The sequence below is a fragment of the Anolis sagrei genome, chromosome 3 (assembly GCF_037176765.1).
Source record: "Anolis sagrei isolate rAnoSag1 chromosome 3, rAnoSag1.mat, whole genome shotgun sequence".
In the NCBI taxonomy this organism is placed as follows: domain Eukaryota; kingdom Metazoa; phylum Chordata; class Lepidosauria; order Squamata; family Dactyloidae; genus Anolis; species Anolis sagrei.
Window position 1 is genome coordinate 27,444,136 of NC_090023.1, and position 15,957 is coordinate 27,460,092.

General features: G+C 37.9%; 1 protein-coding gene across 2 annotated transcripts in view; it reads right to left on the minus strand.

The window, feature by feature from the left end:
- Positions 1 to 15,957, minus strand: part of ARHGAP20 (Rho GTPase activating protein 20) — a 118,811-nt gene that overhangs the window by 74,775 nt on the left and 28,079 nt on the right. The window contains exon 2 of one of the 2 annotated variants that reach the window (XM_060770982.2): positions 9,759 to 9,844. In XM_060770982.2, coding sequence (XP_060626965.2) covers positions 9,759 to 9,844 — 86 coding nt within the window. Of the gene's footprint in view, positions 1 to 9,758; positions 9,848 to 15,957 lie in introns of both variants that reach the window. The other variant, XM_060770981.2, reaches the window with a different exon arrangement.

The window sequence follows — 15,957 nt, forward strand, 5'->3', positions numbered from 1 at the left end:
ACCCAACCCATAAGCAACTGCGTTTTTCATTCAACAGCAAACCAAATAATTTTGTGCAGAGGTAATATTTTGAGTCAACATTCAAAACTATGTATGAGGAATAGTCAAGAGGCTCCAGATATATTCAAGACCAAGGAAAGGACACTAAGAAACCATTGGAGTTCCACTTTGTGTGCCTTTGAAAAGAGTCTACATATAAGTACAACCCAATCAAGAAGGAGAGAAGAAAAGACACACTAATAGGTAGAATTCTACACTGTAGAATTAATGCAGTTTGGTGCCACGTTAACTGCCATGGCTCAGTGCTTTGGAATCATGGTATACTGAATTAATCTAACAGTGGTTTATTGCTTCATTGCCAGCTTTGCATTTGAATAGCCCTGTTTTGCCATGACACATGTGACTCTTTGCTTAAAACTCAAATGCATATTCTTTCTGAGTATTTATGCAGTTGAGAACATTACAAGTCAAAGAAATGTGGCAACACAACTTTTTTCCTCCTGTATTTCCATCAACACATTTAATTGCTACAAATGTTAAGAGAGAAATGTAGACAATCCTATAATTTTATTTTTAACTAGCTGTCCCCTGCCACGCGTTGCTGTGGCCCAGTCTGGTGATTTGGAAAATAAAGTTATGAGAAAGTGTTGGTTTCTAATATATGTAATTCCTTTATGCTTGCGAGTAAACAGTATTTCTTGTTGTTTCTTTGTCAGTGTGGATGTGGAGAGTGTCTGGTTTTCCTACTCCAGAATATGCAACATATCATAGTCCTTCTTTAAGGGTCTCTTTCAAATCTATGATACTATATCTGTGTGTGTGTGTGTGTGGGAATCATATCTATCTATCTATATCTATGGCTGGATGGCTCTTTGTCAGGAGGGTTCTGATTACATTTTCTTGCCCTGGTGAAGGGAATTGGACTGGGTGGCCTTAAGTATTTTCTGTTGGTCATGGGGGTTCTGTGTGGGAAGTTTGCCCCAATTGTGTCGTTTGTGGGGTTCAGAATGCTCTTTGATTGTAGGTGAACTATAAATCCCAGTAACTACAAATCCCAAATGTCAAGGTCTATTTCCCCCAAATTCCATCTGTGTTCATATTTAGGCATATAGAATTTTTGTGTCAAGTTTGGTCCAGATCCATCATTGTTTGAGTCCACAGTGCTCTCTGGATGTAGGTGAACTACAACTCCCAAAGTCAAGGTCAAACCCTTCCAGTGTTTTCTGTTGGTCATGGAAGTCCTGTATGCCATGTTTGGCCCAATTCCATCATTGGTGGAGTTCAGAATGCTCTTTGATTGTTGGTGAACTATAAATCCCAGCAACTACAACTCCTAACATTACATTTTTATGTATATAGATGACTGGATATACTTGAGTATAAGCCTAGTTTTTCAGCCCTTTTTAGGCTGACCCCCCCCCCCCCCCCGGGCTTATACTCATGAGAGGGTCCTGGCAGGAAGGCGTGGGGCTGAAAGAAAGGATTTTTTCAGCCCCAAACCTTCCTGTCAGGACCCACACCTCTCCGCACAGTAACCCAGCTCTCCTTCCTTTCCTCCTCGGCGTAGCACACACCTTCCTCTCCTCCTCTCTGGCTCCAGTTTTTCCCACTTTTTCTTATTCATATACACACAGCATTTTCCCCAAAATGTTTAGTTAAAATAAACTATAGTGATTATTGGAAGGATACGTAAGCTCATTTACATTGAAGAAGGTTAGAATAATGATTTAATAAGAGCTGGACAGGCTTATCTTAAATCACAGCTTTATGTAAATATTCAAAAACATTACACCAACAAATGCCTCAATTAATCTCATTTTATTGGTGTCGATTTTTATTTTGAAATTTTCTAGTAGCTGCTGCATTTCCCACCCTTGGCTTATATTCAAGTCAATACGTTTTCCCAGTTTTATGTGGTAAAATTAGGTGCTCAGCTTCTATTCTTCTATTCAAGTCGGCTTATACTCGAGTATACACGGTAGTCACAGTGATTCAAAGAGTGCTTAGCCTCTGGTAAGTGTACACAGCATTACATCATTGGACAGGTATCGGATTAATTTAAAATCTCCCTAAGAAGTTTATACACACACACAGAAGTACACACACACACACGTATGTACATATGCACACATATGTTTGGGCTATGCCACTAAACCCAACATCATATACTGAGGTAGGTCCCATCAGAATGATTTCAAACATGGTTTTACACTTTAAAAAGCATTACTTCAGCTTAATTATAACTTGTATTTTCAAATGAGAGCTCACATAACCTTTCAAAAACCGAATTAAAACATTTCATACTACTTTGCTTTCAGAGCAATTTATTTATTTATTTATTTTATTTACAGTTCTTATATTCCGCTCTTCTCACCCCGCAGGGGACTCAGGGCGGATTACAGTCAACACATATATGGCAAACATTCAGTGCCAGTTTTGACAAACAACGTTTAACACACAAATACACCAAGGCTATTTAACTTTTTTCTGGCCGCCAGGGGAGCTGCTGCTTTTCATCGTCCATCAGCGACACCGATGAAGTTCTTCCACATTCCACATTCCCCGGAGTCTTTTTTCTTTATGGCCTCATAAATTAGTTAAATTTAGCCTCCCACACAAGGTGGTGCCTTATTTTCCTACTTGACAGATGCAACTGTCTTTCGGGTTGCAAAGGTCGACAACGGGCTACACAATGGCTGGACACCCACTCCAGCCCGGGCTGGCTTCGAACTCATGACCTTTTGGTCAGAGTGATCTTAATGCAGCTGACACTCAGCCAGCTGCGCCACAATCCCGGTGCAATGCCCAGTTATTGTACAGAACATGTTCACATTGAAAGAAATATTCTCCAAAACATGTCTGATTTATCATGCATCCCCACTTCTCCATGTTCATATGACAGCCAGCATGGTATAGTAGTCTGACCACAGGATCAAGACTAGAGAAAAGAATTAAAATTTCCACTCAGCCATGGAAACCCACTGGATGATCTTGGGCAAGTCACATACTGTCAGCCTCAAAAGAACAAACTGTGCCAAGAAAACTATGTTCATCTTAAGATCGCTGTAAGTTGGAATACATCATATTTCCATATTAAGAGATAATAAGTGGAACACAGCTTTATACAGAAGGATTGCGAGAAAATGCACCTAAGAAATTGTTCATTCTGAGATAACAAGCCTTTAATCATCTCCAAAGCTGCTTTTCTAAGTTGATCAAAGGGTTTACCATGCTGAAACAATTTAAAAACAATAGAGAACGTTTCTGAACTCTAGTCTACATTAAGTAGCAGATAAAGTGATAACAGCATTCTTGAAGTATACAGTCAATGCATACTTGAGATTCTCCTATATGTAAAATTGTGTATATACACAAGCAAACATGAATCAGAACCTTCTCCTTTTTTGTTCTGTTTGTGCGGCTCATGCCGTCATCAAAGCACTTTCTAGTTAAACAGTACGATTAACAACTTTTGGCAATTTACATTTAATACATCTCATATCACCCTTTTCCAGTAACATAGCTTAGATGATCCACATGTCTTCTGATTAAACCCTTGAGAACACTCTGTGCAATTCTGAGCACACATTCTGCATGTCCTGAATATAGCTAAGCTGATTGCATTACCAGATAACACACATGATCTTTATTATCTATGAATACTTAGCATTTGGCATAGAACTGTAAAATAACATGTCATAACCATTTACAGTGATCTAGACAAGTGCAGGATTTCCATGAAACATGGGTCTTTGGTACTGTTCAACACAAATGGAAGAAAATCTTTAAAACCACATCTTTCCTTGCATGCTTTTAAATCTAAACTTAGATTTAGGAATAACATTCAAATGCATTCATTTTAAGGTCTATTAACATTCCTGTTTAAGAACACTTTTAAGCAACCAGTACCCATCTCTGGACTACTGTTATGTCTCTTTTTAAAGTTTCATATTCTATATCTATCTATCTATCTATCTATCTATCTATCTATCTATATATATATTTGTCAGAAGCAAATTGAGAATACAATTGTAACGTTAAAGTTAAAAACTTGGCATTATGTTCAATTTCCTTTGACCGGGAGCTAGCCACTCCGGGTGCCCTTAGTGTGGCTGTAAGAATGTCCTCCATTCTGCATGTGGCGGGGCTCAGACAGCATTGTAGTAGGTGGTCTGCGGTTTGCTCTTCTCCGCACTCGCATGTCATGGACTCCACCACTTTGTAGCCCCGTTTTTGAAGGTTAGCTCTGCATCTCATAGTGCCAGAGCACAGTCTGTTCAGAGCCTTCCAAGTCGCCCAATCTTCTGTTTGCCCATCTGGTATCAGCCACTGATTGAGGTTCTGGGTTTTAGCCTGCCACTTTTGGACTCTCGCTTGCTGAGGTGTTCCTGCGAGTATCTCTGTCGATTTCAAGAAGCTATTTACTAATTTAAACCGTTGGCGTGCTGGCTGATATCCGAACAGGTCTGGTCTGGAGATGTCAATGTCTTGGTCTTTTCATTACTGGCTTCTACTTCCCAACAGATTTCAGGTGATGCAATACCAGCTAAACAGTATAATTTCTCCAGCGGTGTAGGACATTGACATCCTGTGATGATGTAGCATGTCTCATTAAGAGCCATGTCCACTGTTTTAACATGGTGATAGGTATTCCACACTGGGAATGCATATTCCCACGGATAATATCCTGCATGCCCAGGAGCGAGTTTCTCATCTGGTATCAGCCACTTTTGGACTCTAGCTTGCTGAGGTGTTCCTGCGAGTATCTCTGTAAATCTTAGAAAGCTATATCTTGGTTGAAGGCACTGGCTTGCTGGCTGATATTTTAACAGAGGAATGGCCAGAGATGTCAATGCCTTGGTCCTTTCCTTACAGGCTGCTACTTCACAATAGATAGTCATGATTTAAATTCAGTGTCGAGATTCTCTCACACTTGAATATTATTGGGCAGATGCTGCCATTTTGAACACATATTTTAGTGTACAATGGATTACAGTATTTCCCATCCAAGACTACTTCTATATAAAAAAACCTATGCTAACACAATCATTTGGTAGCACTATTTACAAAGAATTCCAGATACTTTTGTATTAATGGAAGGATAGATCACACGACAGGAATATTTAGGTATCATCTTCACCTGTGAATGCCAGAAATCGGCATCCATTAGAAATGACACTATGAATGACTCATATCACACCTCTAACTAATGACACATATTGGAATAGGAATTGGTATACCGATTCAGACTGAATCAACACAAGTTCAAAACAAAAAGATCGCCAGACATGGAGTAGAGTAACTTCCTGATTAAGCCTAGAAACGCTATTTTTGGACTATGTGCTACCATGGTGACTCAAGTATTCTTGGTATTACAGTTCAAAAAATTAAGTTTGCTACTAAAATTAAGGTGCTTAAAACTTTCATATCACTTGAACCAGTAGGGCTCATTTATTTTATTCTCACTTAAACAAGAGTGCTATTTTATTTGATAAGTGAGACTTGAAACAGAAGCTTGCAGGATATTCCTTAACCCTTAGTTGTTTCTCCACATTTGTAGATTTGATTACGGATAGATGCAACTACAAATGTTCTCTCTTGGAATCTCTACACTCTATAGAATGGCTCCAGTATGACTCTATAATCTATTTTTTCAATCATGCTAGAGGACCTAGAGATTATTAGGGAAAAAAACTAATTTCTAGGACCCTCTAGGAGAGTCTAGGTCCTCCAATGCCATTCTGTGGTCTGCTTCCAGTGGAAGTTGACCATAGAGTTATACTGGGAGACCTAAAAATTACCAAAAAGGTGTTCCCTCAGAAGAAAAAAAATATTGGCAATTTTTCACTTTCACATGGGTACGGTGAACCTAACTACAGCAAATGTGGAGAGATGTCTGTACAATTATTTAGTATGTTGTACAACTAGCCAACCATACTGTCATTCAGAATGCTGCATACTGATAATGGGGAACCCATAGACCCTCAAGACACTGTTGGAACACTCAACATCCTTGATAACTGGGCATGCTAAATGGGGCTGGTAGTAGTTAAGAGGCCAACAATATCCTGAGCATACAGATCCCCCACCTTTGCTATTGGATTTTTAGTTTTTATTTTTAAGGTACATTTCCCTTGTGTTTGTAGTACATCCTAGAATCTTGGAATTTTTCCTAGTATAAAATAGTTGCCTCTTGTTTCTCAGTGGATGTACTTTGATTCTAATTCTGCCAATAGTCACTAATCTAAGATCATCACTAAAGAAAATAGCTAGTTTTTTGAATATGTTATTTCCAGAGTGAGTTGGAATAATGATTTGTAAGCACCCTGCCTACAAGTAGCTTTATAGTTTCTTCATTTAGGAGCAACAAATCAAGAAGCCTCAGTGCTATTTATTTTGATTAGTGAACAATGATTCCAGATTGTGCGTAAGGCTGAAAACTACTGTAACATCGCTTAAATCGATATATTCCGAAACAGATCACAGCTAAACACTATCTATTTGATAAAGCCACACATTTCCAAATTTCAAGGCTATCTTGCTTCCAGTGATGCAGTGAAAAAATTATCTCAAGTTAAAAGGATTAACACTGCTGAATAGTAGACTGGATTATGATTCATGTTTCTGGAAAATTTCAAGATATATAATTCAAGGAATAATATATATAAATAGAAACGTAATGTTCGTTTGTGGGATTAACATAACTCAAAAACCACTGGATGAATTGACACCGAATTTGGATACAATATACCTATCAGGCCAACAAGTGACCATCACTCATAAAAACACTGAAAAACACAACAGAAGTGGCTTAAAAAGCCAAAAAAACAAAAAATACATTACAACACATGCGCAAAACCACATATACACACAAACACACATATATACACACACATATACACAGACTGGGCCACAGCAACGCGTGGCAGGGGACAGCTAGTGGAATGATAAAAATGAAATCGCTTCAGCCATAAGGTTATTATTCTTTCATATGTAAACCTGGGTAACTATATTCCACTTGCTTTATAAAAACATTCACTGTATTTGCTGCCCCCCAGCCAGAATTCACCTTGAACTCAACACCAGCCAGGAATCCCAAAAGTGATAATAAAACATTTTATTAAGAAAAGTACATATAAAAAGAAAAAGTCACCATAAGAAATAAGAAAGGCAAAATCCAATAGGTAATGGGGAAAAGAGTCAACAAGTAATAAGTCAATCCAAACTAGTGATAGGAAAAAACAATCCAAACAGTCCAAATCCGTTCCATAAAACTAGATACAGGAAAACCAGAATCAAAACATGAACATAAATCCAGGAAAACAAGAATCAAAACATAAATATGAATCCAAAAGCAAAACTGTACAAACTTCTTAAAACATGAATCCAAACTCCCAAGATCTTAGACTCAAAACATGAACTGGAGACCAGGTTAGAGATCCTCACTGCTTTGCAGTGTTGCCTGAACTGAATTCTAAAGAGAACAATTCCCTGATTTGAGGTCCACAAGCCATGAAGTCATGTCTGTAACCTTGACTGCCTTGCCTATGAGATTTCTCACAGAGTCTCTGTGACCTTCTTAATTTGCTTGCTTGTTCCCTAAGATGAAGTCTGAGATTTCTGCTATCCGCAGGTGTGTTTTCAGGTGAACTTTCTTGCCCATCCAACTTCTTATCTGGGGTTGCTATGAGACAACTCCCTGTCTGCTGGACTCTGAGGCAGTTTCACTTTCAAGCCCATTCTCACAGACAGGATCTAAACTGGGTTGTTGTAGGCTTTTCGGGCTATATTACCACGTTCTAGAAACATTCTCTCCTGACGTTTCGCCTGCATCTATGGCAAGTATCCTCAGAGGAAATTTTCCTAGCGCTAAACAGACCTCACAACCTCTGAGGATTCTTGCCATAGATGCAGGAGAAACGTCAGGAGAGAATGGTTCTAGAACATGGCCATATAGTCTGAAAAATCTACAACAACCCAGTGATTCCAGCCATGAAAGACTTTGACAATACAAGGATCTAAACTCCCCTCATTTATCTCATTGAAAGACCCATCCACTCTCCCAGGCTCAGGAATAACAATCCCCTCATCATCAGCTGGATGAACCACAACACTAATGTTCAACAGTGGCGTGCCTGATATATACTTGAGAATGAGCTACAAAAATGGCCTAAAACCATTAATTTACAAGGTTTTCTAAATATTTATTCACTAAACTCTCATTAAATTCAATTAATAGTTAGATGAATTGGCTGCTAATAAAATATTATTTATATTTAAAAAATCTATGAAGAAAAGCTAGAGTTGCGGTGGTCCTTAGTCAACGAGTAAAAAGACAGTTCACTGGGGTATCAAAATAAAGATTTAGTTCCAGAATAAATCTACAGTTTGCTTAAACTTGAAATCGGTGTTTTTTCTGCAGAGTATGAAGTATTACGGCAGCTTTAAAAACAAAATATCTCAGCTCAAAGGTCTTATGTAACTCCTTTTTCTTTCACTGTTAACAAAAGGAAGCATTTCAGCAAGGGTTAAGCATTTTTCTGAATACACTGTCTAGAAAATAGAAACACTTGTTTGATTATTGATGGAGAGGAATGCATTCTTTGTAAACAGAGGCAGACAGGCAGGAGGAATAAAATGAACTCAGCTCCAAGTGTTCATTTAAAAAATCCAATCATCCTCCTATGTAATTTTGCCAATAACTTTAATAGATGCAATCCCTTTAAATTTTATGAACTATAGGATAGGTCAGTAAATTGCTTCAGTAAATTACTAGACAGAGATTACTAGACTGGAGCACGAAGATATAATATTAGGTTATCTGAGGATAGCAGATAGAACAGAGAGCGTTTTGAGAAGGGCAGTATAGGCAGAACATGCTGCTCAAACATTAGATAAATGTGTTATCGAAGGCTTTCATGACCGGAATCACTGGGTTGCTTTGAGTTTTCCAGGTTGTATGGCCATGTTCCAGAAGCATTCTCTCCTGACGTTTCGCTCACATCTATGGCAGGCATCCTCAGAGATTGTGAGGTCTGTTGGAAACTAGGCAAGTAAGGTTTATATATCTGTGGAATGTCCAGGGTGGGAGAAAGAATTCTCGTCTGCTTGAGGCAAGTGTGAATGTTGCAATTGGTCAGCCTGATTAACACAGAATGTTCTTGCAGCTTCAAAGCCTGGCTGATTGCTGCCTGGGGGAATCCTTTGTTTGGAGGTGTTAGTTGGCCCTGATTGATTCTTGTCTGGAATTCCCCCTCTTCCAACTCTATGATTCATCAGGAAGGATGGGTCTGGGGCCTTGACAGGTCGGAGAAGAAGGCCCCATGAGCCTAATCTAGTTCTTGCTTAAATGTTTCCCATTCCTGTTCTTAGATTAGAACCATTGGAAACATCCAACAGGAGACCATGGGGATATCAAATGAAGAAACATTATCAGGGCTTTCCTCACATACTCATGACTAACTCCACAACTCTAATATGGACAGTTCATATATGAGTCTTTCTTTAAAAAAAAATCATAGGAAATATAATCTGTAGCATTTTGATCACTCAACTGTACTGAAGTTTAGAAGACACAATATTTTAGCAATGATCACGAAAAGAAATATATGGATGGTTTACAGCTGCTCTTCCAAATATCATCTTCATCCTGTCAACTGTTTAGGTCAACTGTTTGTCTAAAATATGGACCAAGAAAACATGCTTTTTAAAGGGGGGGGGGGGTACCAACAAAAAATATATAAGACATTACAACCTACCTGGAACTTGGTCTTGACTTGTTCAGTGCTTTGCTGAAAACCAGGGACGGTGCTGATTGACGTCTTTGGGCCAAGCTCTTCATTTTCTGCTAACAAAGAAAATCAAATGTAAGAAATCCTTATTTATTTATTTATAGTATTTATATTCCGCCCTTCTCACCCCAAAGGGGACTCAGGGTAGATCACAGAACACATACACAGCAAACATGTCCATGCCGAGGCGGCCCTTTCAGGAGCGGCTCAGGACTTCATGTCTGCCATGGCAACCATGGGGCTGTCCCAATAAGTATCTGGCCCCACTCACAGTGCAGGACATACATTGGACTTGGTTTTCTGCCAAGGATGGGAGGAAGGTGGCAGTGTCGAGGAGTTGACCATCTCTCCGTTGCCATGGACCAACCACTTCCTGGTCAGATTTAGGCTCACTGCACCCCCTAACCTCTGCAGAGGTGGAGGACCCATTAAGTTGGTCCGCCTCAGGAGGCTTATGGATCCGGATGGATTCCTGATGGCTCTTGGGGAGTTTCCCGCCGCCTCGGTAGGTGATCCTGTCGAGGCCCTGGTCGCTCTCTGGAATGGGGAGATGACTAGGGCAATTGACACGATCGCTCTGGAACGTCCCCTCTCAAGTAGCCGAGCTAAACCAGCTCCCTGGTTCACCGAGGAGCTGGCAGCGATGAAGCGAAGGAAGAGGGAACTAGAGAGTGTGTGGCGTTCGGATCCGAGCGAGCCAAATCGAACATGGTTTGTGTCCTTTTTAAGGGCATATGCCGCAGCACTAAAGGCCACAAAGAAGGCTTTCTTTGCGGCCACTATTGCGTCTGCAAAGTATTGTAGTAATTGTTTATTAATTATGTAATATATTAGGTTGTTAACTGTTTTTACACTGTAGCATTGAATTTTTGCTGTTCTTATTTGTTGTGAACCGCTGTGAGTCGCCTTCGGGCTGAGAACAGCGGTATATAAGTAAAGTAAATAAATAAATAAATAATAAACATTCAATGCCAATTATATAATGACAAGACAGACGACCAATAGAGGTATATATAGACTTTCCCATCTTTCAGCATCTTTGGAGGCTGTGCTCAGTTCTGGCCACAAGGGGGTGCTGTCGCTCCCTCTCCTTGCTAAAGAGCTTTCTTTGTTCGTAAACTTCCTCCTTTTTCTGATCTAAACGGAGTGCCTAAATACCTCCCTGCTTTAATGCAATTTCTATTTATCTACTCACTTTCAATGGAGGCTGATAAAAAAATCACTCTTTGACGCATTTTGGTAGAATCTTTCAATTAGTCTGAGTACAAAGTTTGACAAAACATATCGAATTGTTCTCCTTTTTTGTATGGAATATGAATCTATTCCTTCTATTTCCAAGTTATTTCTACTTCTGGTACCAAATGTTCTGTTAAAGAAGTAATTCCTGGGAATTTATCTTTGTTAATTGAAGTATACCTATACTTTCCCCATAAGGTATGTCTTGTAACAAAAAAATGGTTATTATTTGTTTTGTTATTTGCAGAATTAATTAGGTCTTTAATCAAGTTCCATTTTTTTTAAAAAATCACACAATCCAGTATAAAGTATTAAAACCCTAAACAATTGACTTCGGACAAGGTTAATTCATAGTGCTTTATCAATTTTCTTTTTGTTTTGGCCCAATGACAAGCAGCAAAACCTACAAACAGTAATCAACAACAGTGGAAAAAATGATTAAATTTAATCCGTGAGATATTTTAGATTTGGTAGCAAAGTATCACTTGCCAATTTAAATCAAACTTAGGTAGAAAAAAAGCATTTATTACAAACATTTGTGGGTATTTTAAAAGATGGGGACATTTCCTTCTAATATGGTTCAATGCTGAACTTTTAAGTTTTCAGGCTCCGTTGAACACTGAACACAGACCCATACGAACAAATGTACACAAACAGCGGAAGTAGATTAATACTTGGCAGTGTTGTGCCCATCCTCCCAGACTTTCCCTGTGGAACTTTAAAATTGACATGGCTCAGACAGTCCTAATCTTGTTCCAAAGTGCTACCGGAGGTATGTCTCCATGCGGGTGAGCCAATAAAAAACACGCCAGTTTCCAGTACTGAAGAAACCCCACTCAGAGAACTCATCACATCCAGGAAATCTTCAAGCAAGTTATTTACTCTTCCATCCTGTTTCTTAGAAAGAATGTCTTTATGGGCAGAGAGATGACCATAAAACTGAATTTAAAATTTCCCCTGATGTGAACTTAATTCAAAATTAATTTGGATTACATATGGAAGAAATCTGGTGTTCCAGACAACTACCATATATACTCGAGTATAAACCGACCTGAATATAAGCCTCAGCACCTAATTTTACCACAAAAAACTGGGAAAACTTATTGACTCAAGTATAAGCCGAGGATGGGAAATGCCACAAAAAAAGATGCCAATGAAATTACATTAATTGAGGCATCAGTAGTTCAAATGATTTTGAATATTTACATAAAACTGTAATCTATATAAATAAAAATGTAATGTTCATTTCTGGGATTAACATCACTCAAAAACCACTGGACAAAGTGACACCAAATTTGGACACAAAACACCTATCAGGCCAACAAGTGACCACCACTCATAAAAATACTGAAAAACACAGCAGAAGGGACTTAAAAAGCCAGAAAACAAAAATTACATTACAACGCACAAAACCACATATATATGCAAAAACATATATACACAAATATATTCACACACAAAACACATATATGCAGACTGGGCCACAGCAACGGGTGGCAGGGGAAGGCTAGTTTAAGATAAGATTGTCCATCTCTGATTAAACCCATTATTCTAACCTTCATCAATGTATATTCGAGTCAAGGTTATTTATTATTTTAGTCTATTATTAGTATTATTTTATTACATTTATTATTTTACTGTATTTATTATTATTATTATTGCACTTACATTATTTTACTCCATTATTATTGTTTATTACATTTATTATTTTATTTTATTGATTATTGTTTTTTCATTTATTACTTTATTGATTACTGTTATTATTACATTTATTATTTTACTCTATTATTATTGTTGCTGCTGCTATTACATTTATTGTTTTACTTTCTCTATTATCATTACATTTATTATTTCACTCTCTTTATTACTGGAAGGCTACGTAAGCACATTTACATTGAAGAAGGTTACAATAATTGTTTAATATTCGAGTCAAGGTTATTTATTATTTTAGTCTGTTATTAGTATTATTTTATTACATTTATTATTTTACTGTATTTATTATTGTTGTTGTACTTACATTATTTTACTCCATTATTATTATGTTTATTGCATTAATTATTTTATTCTATTGATTATTGTTTTTACATTTATTACTTTATTGATTATTACTGTTATTATTACATTTATTATTTTACTCTATTATTATTGTTATTACATTTATTATTTTACTCTCTTTATTATCATTACATTTATTATTCACTCTATTATTATTGGAAGGATATTTAAGCACATTTACATTGAGGAAGGTTACAATAATGGTTTAATCAGAGTTGGACAGCCTTATCTTAAATTACAGTTTTATAAAAAATACTTAAAAACATTTAACCTACTGATGCCTCAATTAATGTTATTTTATTGGTATCTATTTTTATTTACCTTCTGTATTTCCCACCCTCGGCTTATACACGAGTCAATATGTTTTCCCCTTCTTTTTGTGGTAAAATTAGATGTGTTGGCTTATATTCGGGTCGGCTTATACTCGAGTATATACGGCATATAAATATTTCAAGAAAAAGCTCAAGCTATATCTCATTCTTTATAAAACGATTTTTCTATTTCTTCTTTAAACATGTGTTCTGTTGCGTGCTGGGCCTGCAAAGAATTGTCTTTAAGTTAGGACGTGCAACTTGAGCCCAGCGGGAAGCCAGGGCCCCCCGAAAAGAAGCTCTCAGGGATCTTCCATCACAAATGGTCTTTAGATGGCTTGTGATGTATAACAAAGTCCTTTATTAATGAACAATCAAACAGAAACTTTTCTTGTCTTCAATAAAGTTAAACAAATGCTTCCAGGCTTTTATGCAACTGGTGGCTTCCTAATCTTGTCCATGAAGGACAGGCAAATGTCTTCAGTAACTGTTACTTTACTTTTAAGGAAAATCCCTTTTTAACTTCTCCCAGGCTGACTGTAATCTAATCCTTACTGATGTGGGCTCCGCTACCGGGTCGATCTGCGTCTCGAGCACCGAGTGGACCTACCAGTAAAGGCCAGTAGATTCTCCAGCTGGAGTTTTGTGGTCTTCCAAACTGTTTACCCTCCGAAATTCCTCAAGGCTTTAGAGCTGTTTCCCTGGAAATCTTTGGATGCTCTTAAGACTGTTTTCCCCTGGAAAGTCTTAAGGGTTGAAGCTTTTGTACAGGAGAAGTTTGAACACGTCCTGTATATTAGCTTTCCTTACTGAGACTAATTAAAAAATGGCTCCCTTCCCAATTGCCCTGAGCAAGGGGTGGAACCAAAACTTGGTTGATGGACGATGATGGACAGGTGACTTGCCCTATGACTGCAACCAAAGGAAGCCACCTATCTGCAGAGTTCCTGAAACCTTGGACTGCAAGCAAACATTTAATACAAAGCAAATAAAATTGGAGCTCCTGGTACAGTCGTACCAGAACAACATGACCAATTATATGTTGGTCATGTTTTCACCCCTGAATCTCCTCAGAGGTGAGAAAGGTGGCATATAAATACTGTAAATAAATAAATAAAAATTAAATGTTAACTGAGTAACACAAACAGTTTTAACAACCAGTAACTAGTACCTTTTGCAAGAGCTAAACTGATGCTAAGGCCCAGGTTATCACTTCTAGGGTAACAGACTTTGCTGAGCCAACGTGAACATGTATTCTCTGCTTCTGATATTAAAGTTTTTATTGGGAGATTAGTGCTGCTTTAAACACTGTATGTTATGTTAACCTGTGCATAGCTGTGGTTGGATGAACTCGCAATGGCCTATGACTAGACAATAAAACTGCCAGAGATTTCAACAGAGTTTCCAAATAAATTAGATTAGCGTTGCAATTTTAGAGTACTTCTATTTCACAAATTTTCATGTAAGTAATCATGGAAGTTATAATTTTTGTCATAGAGCAGTACAGTAAAACAATATTAGGCCTGAAACATGGCCATACAGCCTGGGAAACTCACAGCAACCTAATATTAGACCTACTCATTATTCAAAGCTCAAAGCAGATGAGTACACACAAAAATAGGTAAATACTACTATCCTAAAGATACCAGATACCATTTGATCTTGGGAGCTAAGAAGGGTCAACCTTGGTTAGCACTTGGATGGGTGGCCAGTAAAAAATACCAGGTGTTGTAGGGTGTAATTCAGAGCAAGAACTTAGTAAAATAACCTTTGAGTATCCCTTGCTTAGGGAAATCCTATGAAATTCATGAGGTCAACATTTCCGGACCAACTACAGTGGCTCTTAACCTTTTTTTTAATTACAGACCCCTTTCTCCTACCTGGACGTTCATGACCAGAATCACTGGGTTGTTGTGAATTTTCTGGGCTGTATGGCCTAGCAGTTTCAAGGTCTGGCTTCTTACTGCCTGGGGGAATCCTTTGTTGGTTGTTTCTTGTATGGAATATTCCTGATTTTTTTTAGTGTTGTTCTTTATTTACTGTTATGATTTTAGAGTCTTTTAATACTGGTAGCCAGATTTTGTTCATTTTCATGGTTTCTACCAGTAGGAAGGTACGACCCCCAGCCAGTAAGAAGCCAGACCTTGAAATGGCTAGGGCATCAAATGCTAATAAAGGTTGCCAGTTGAAACATTCACACCTGCCTCAAACAGAAAAGAGTCCTTTCTCCCACTCTGGACATTCCACAGATATATAAACCCAATTTTCCTATTTTGCAACAGACCTCACAACCTCTGAGGATGCCTGCCATAGATGCAGGCAAAACATCAGGAGAGGATGCTTCTAGAACATGGATATATAGCTCGAACAACATACAACAACCCCTTTTAAATTGTTTCTGTTAGCACGGATCGCCAAGGCTTAACTCAAGGTTTAAATCTCTCCATGAAATATTTATTTAAAGTTGCTTAACATAGCTCTACAGATTAGGAGAGAAATAAGTAAATGCAAATTTGAAGAAAAATAAATAAATGAATTTTTTTTCTATATAAGTAAAGTTTTTC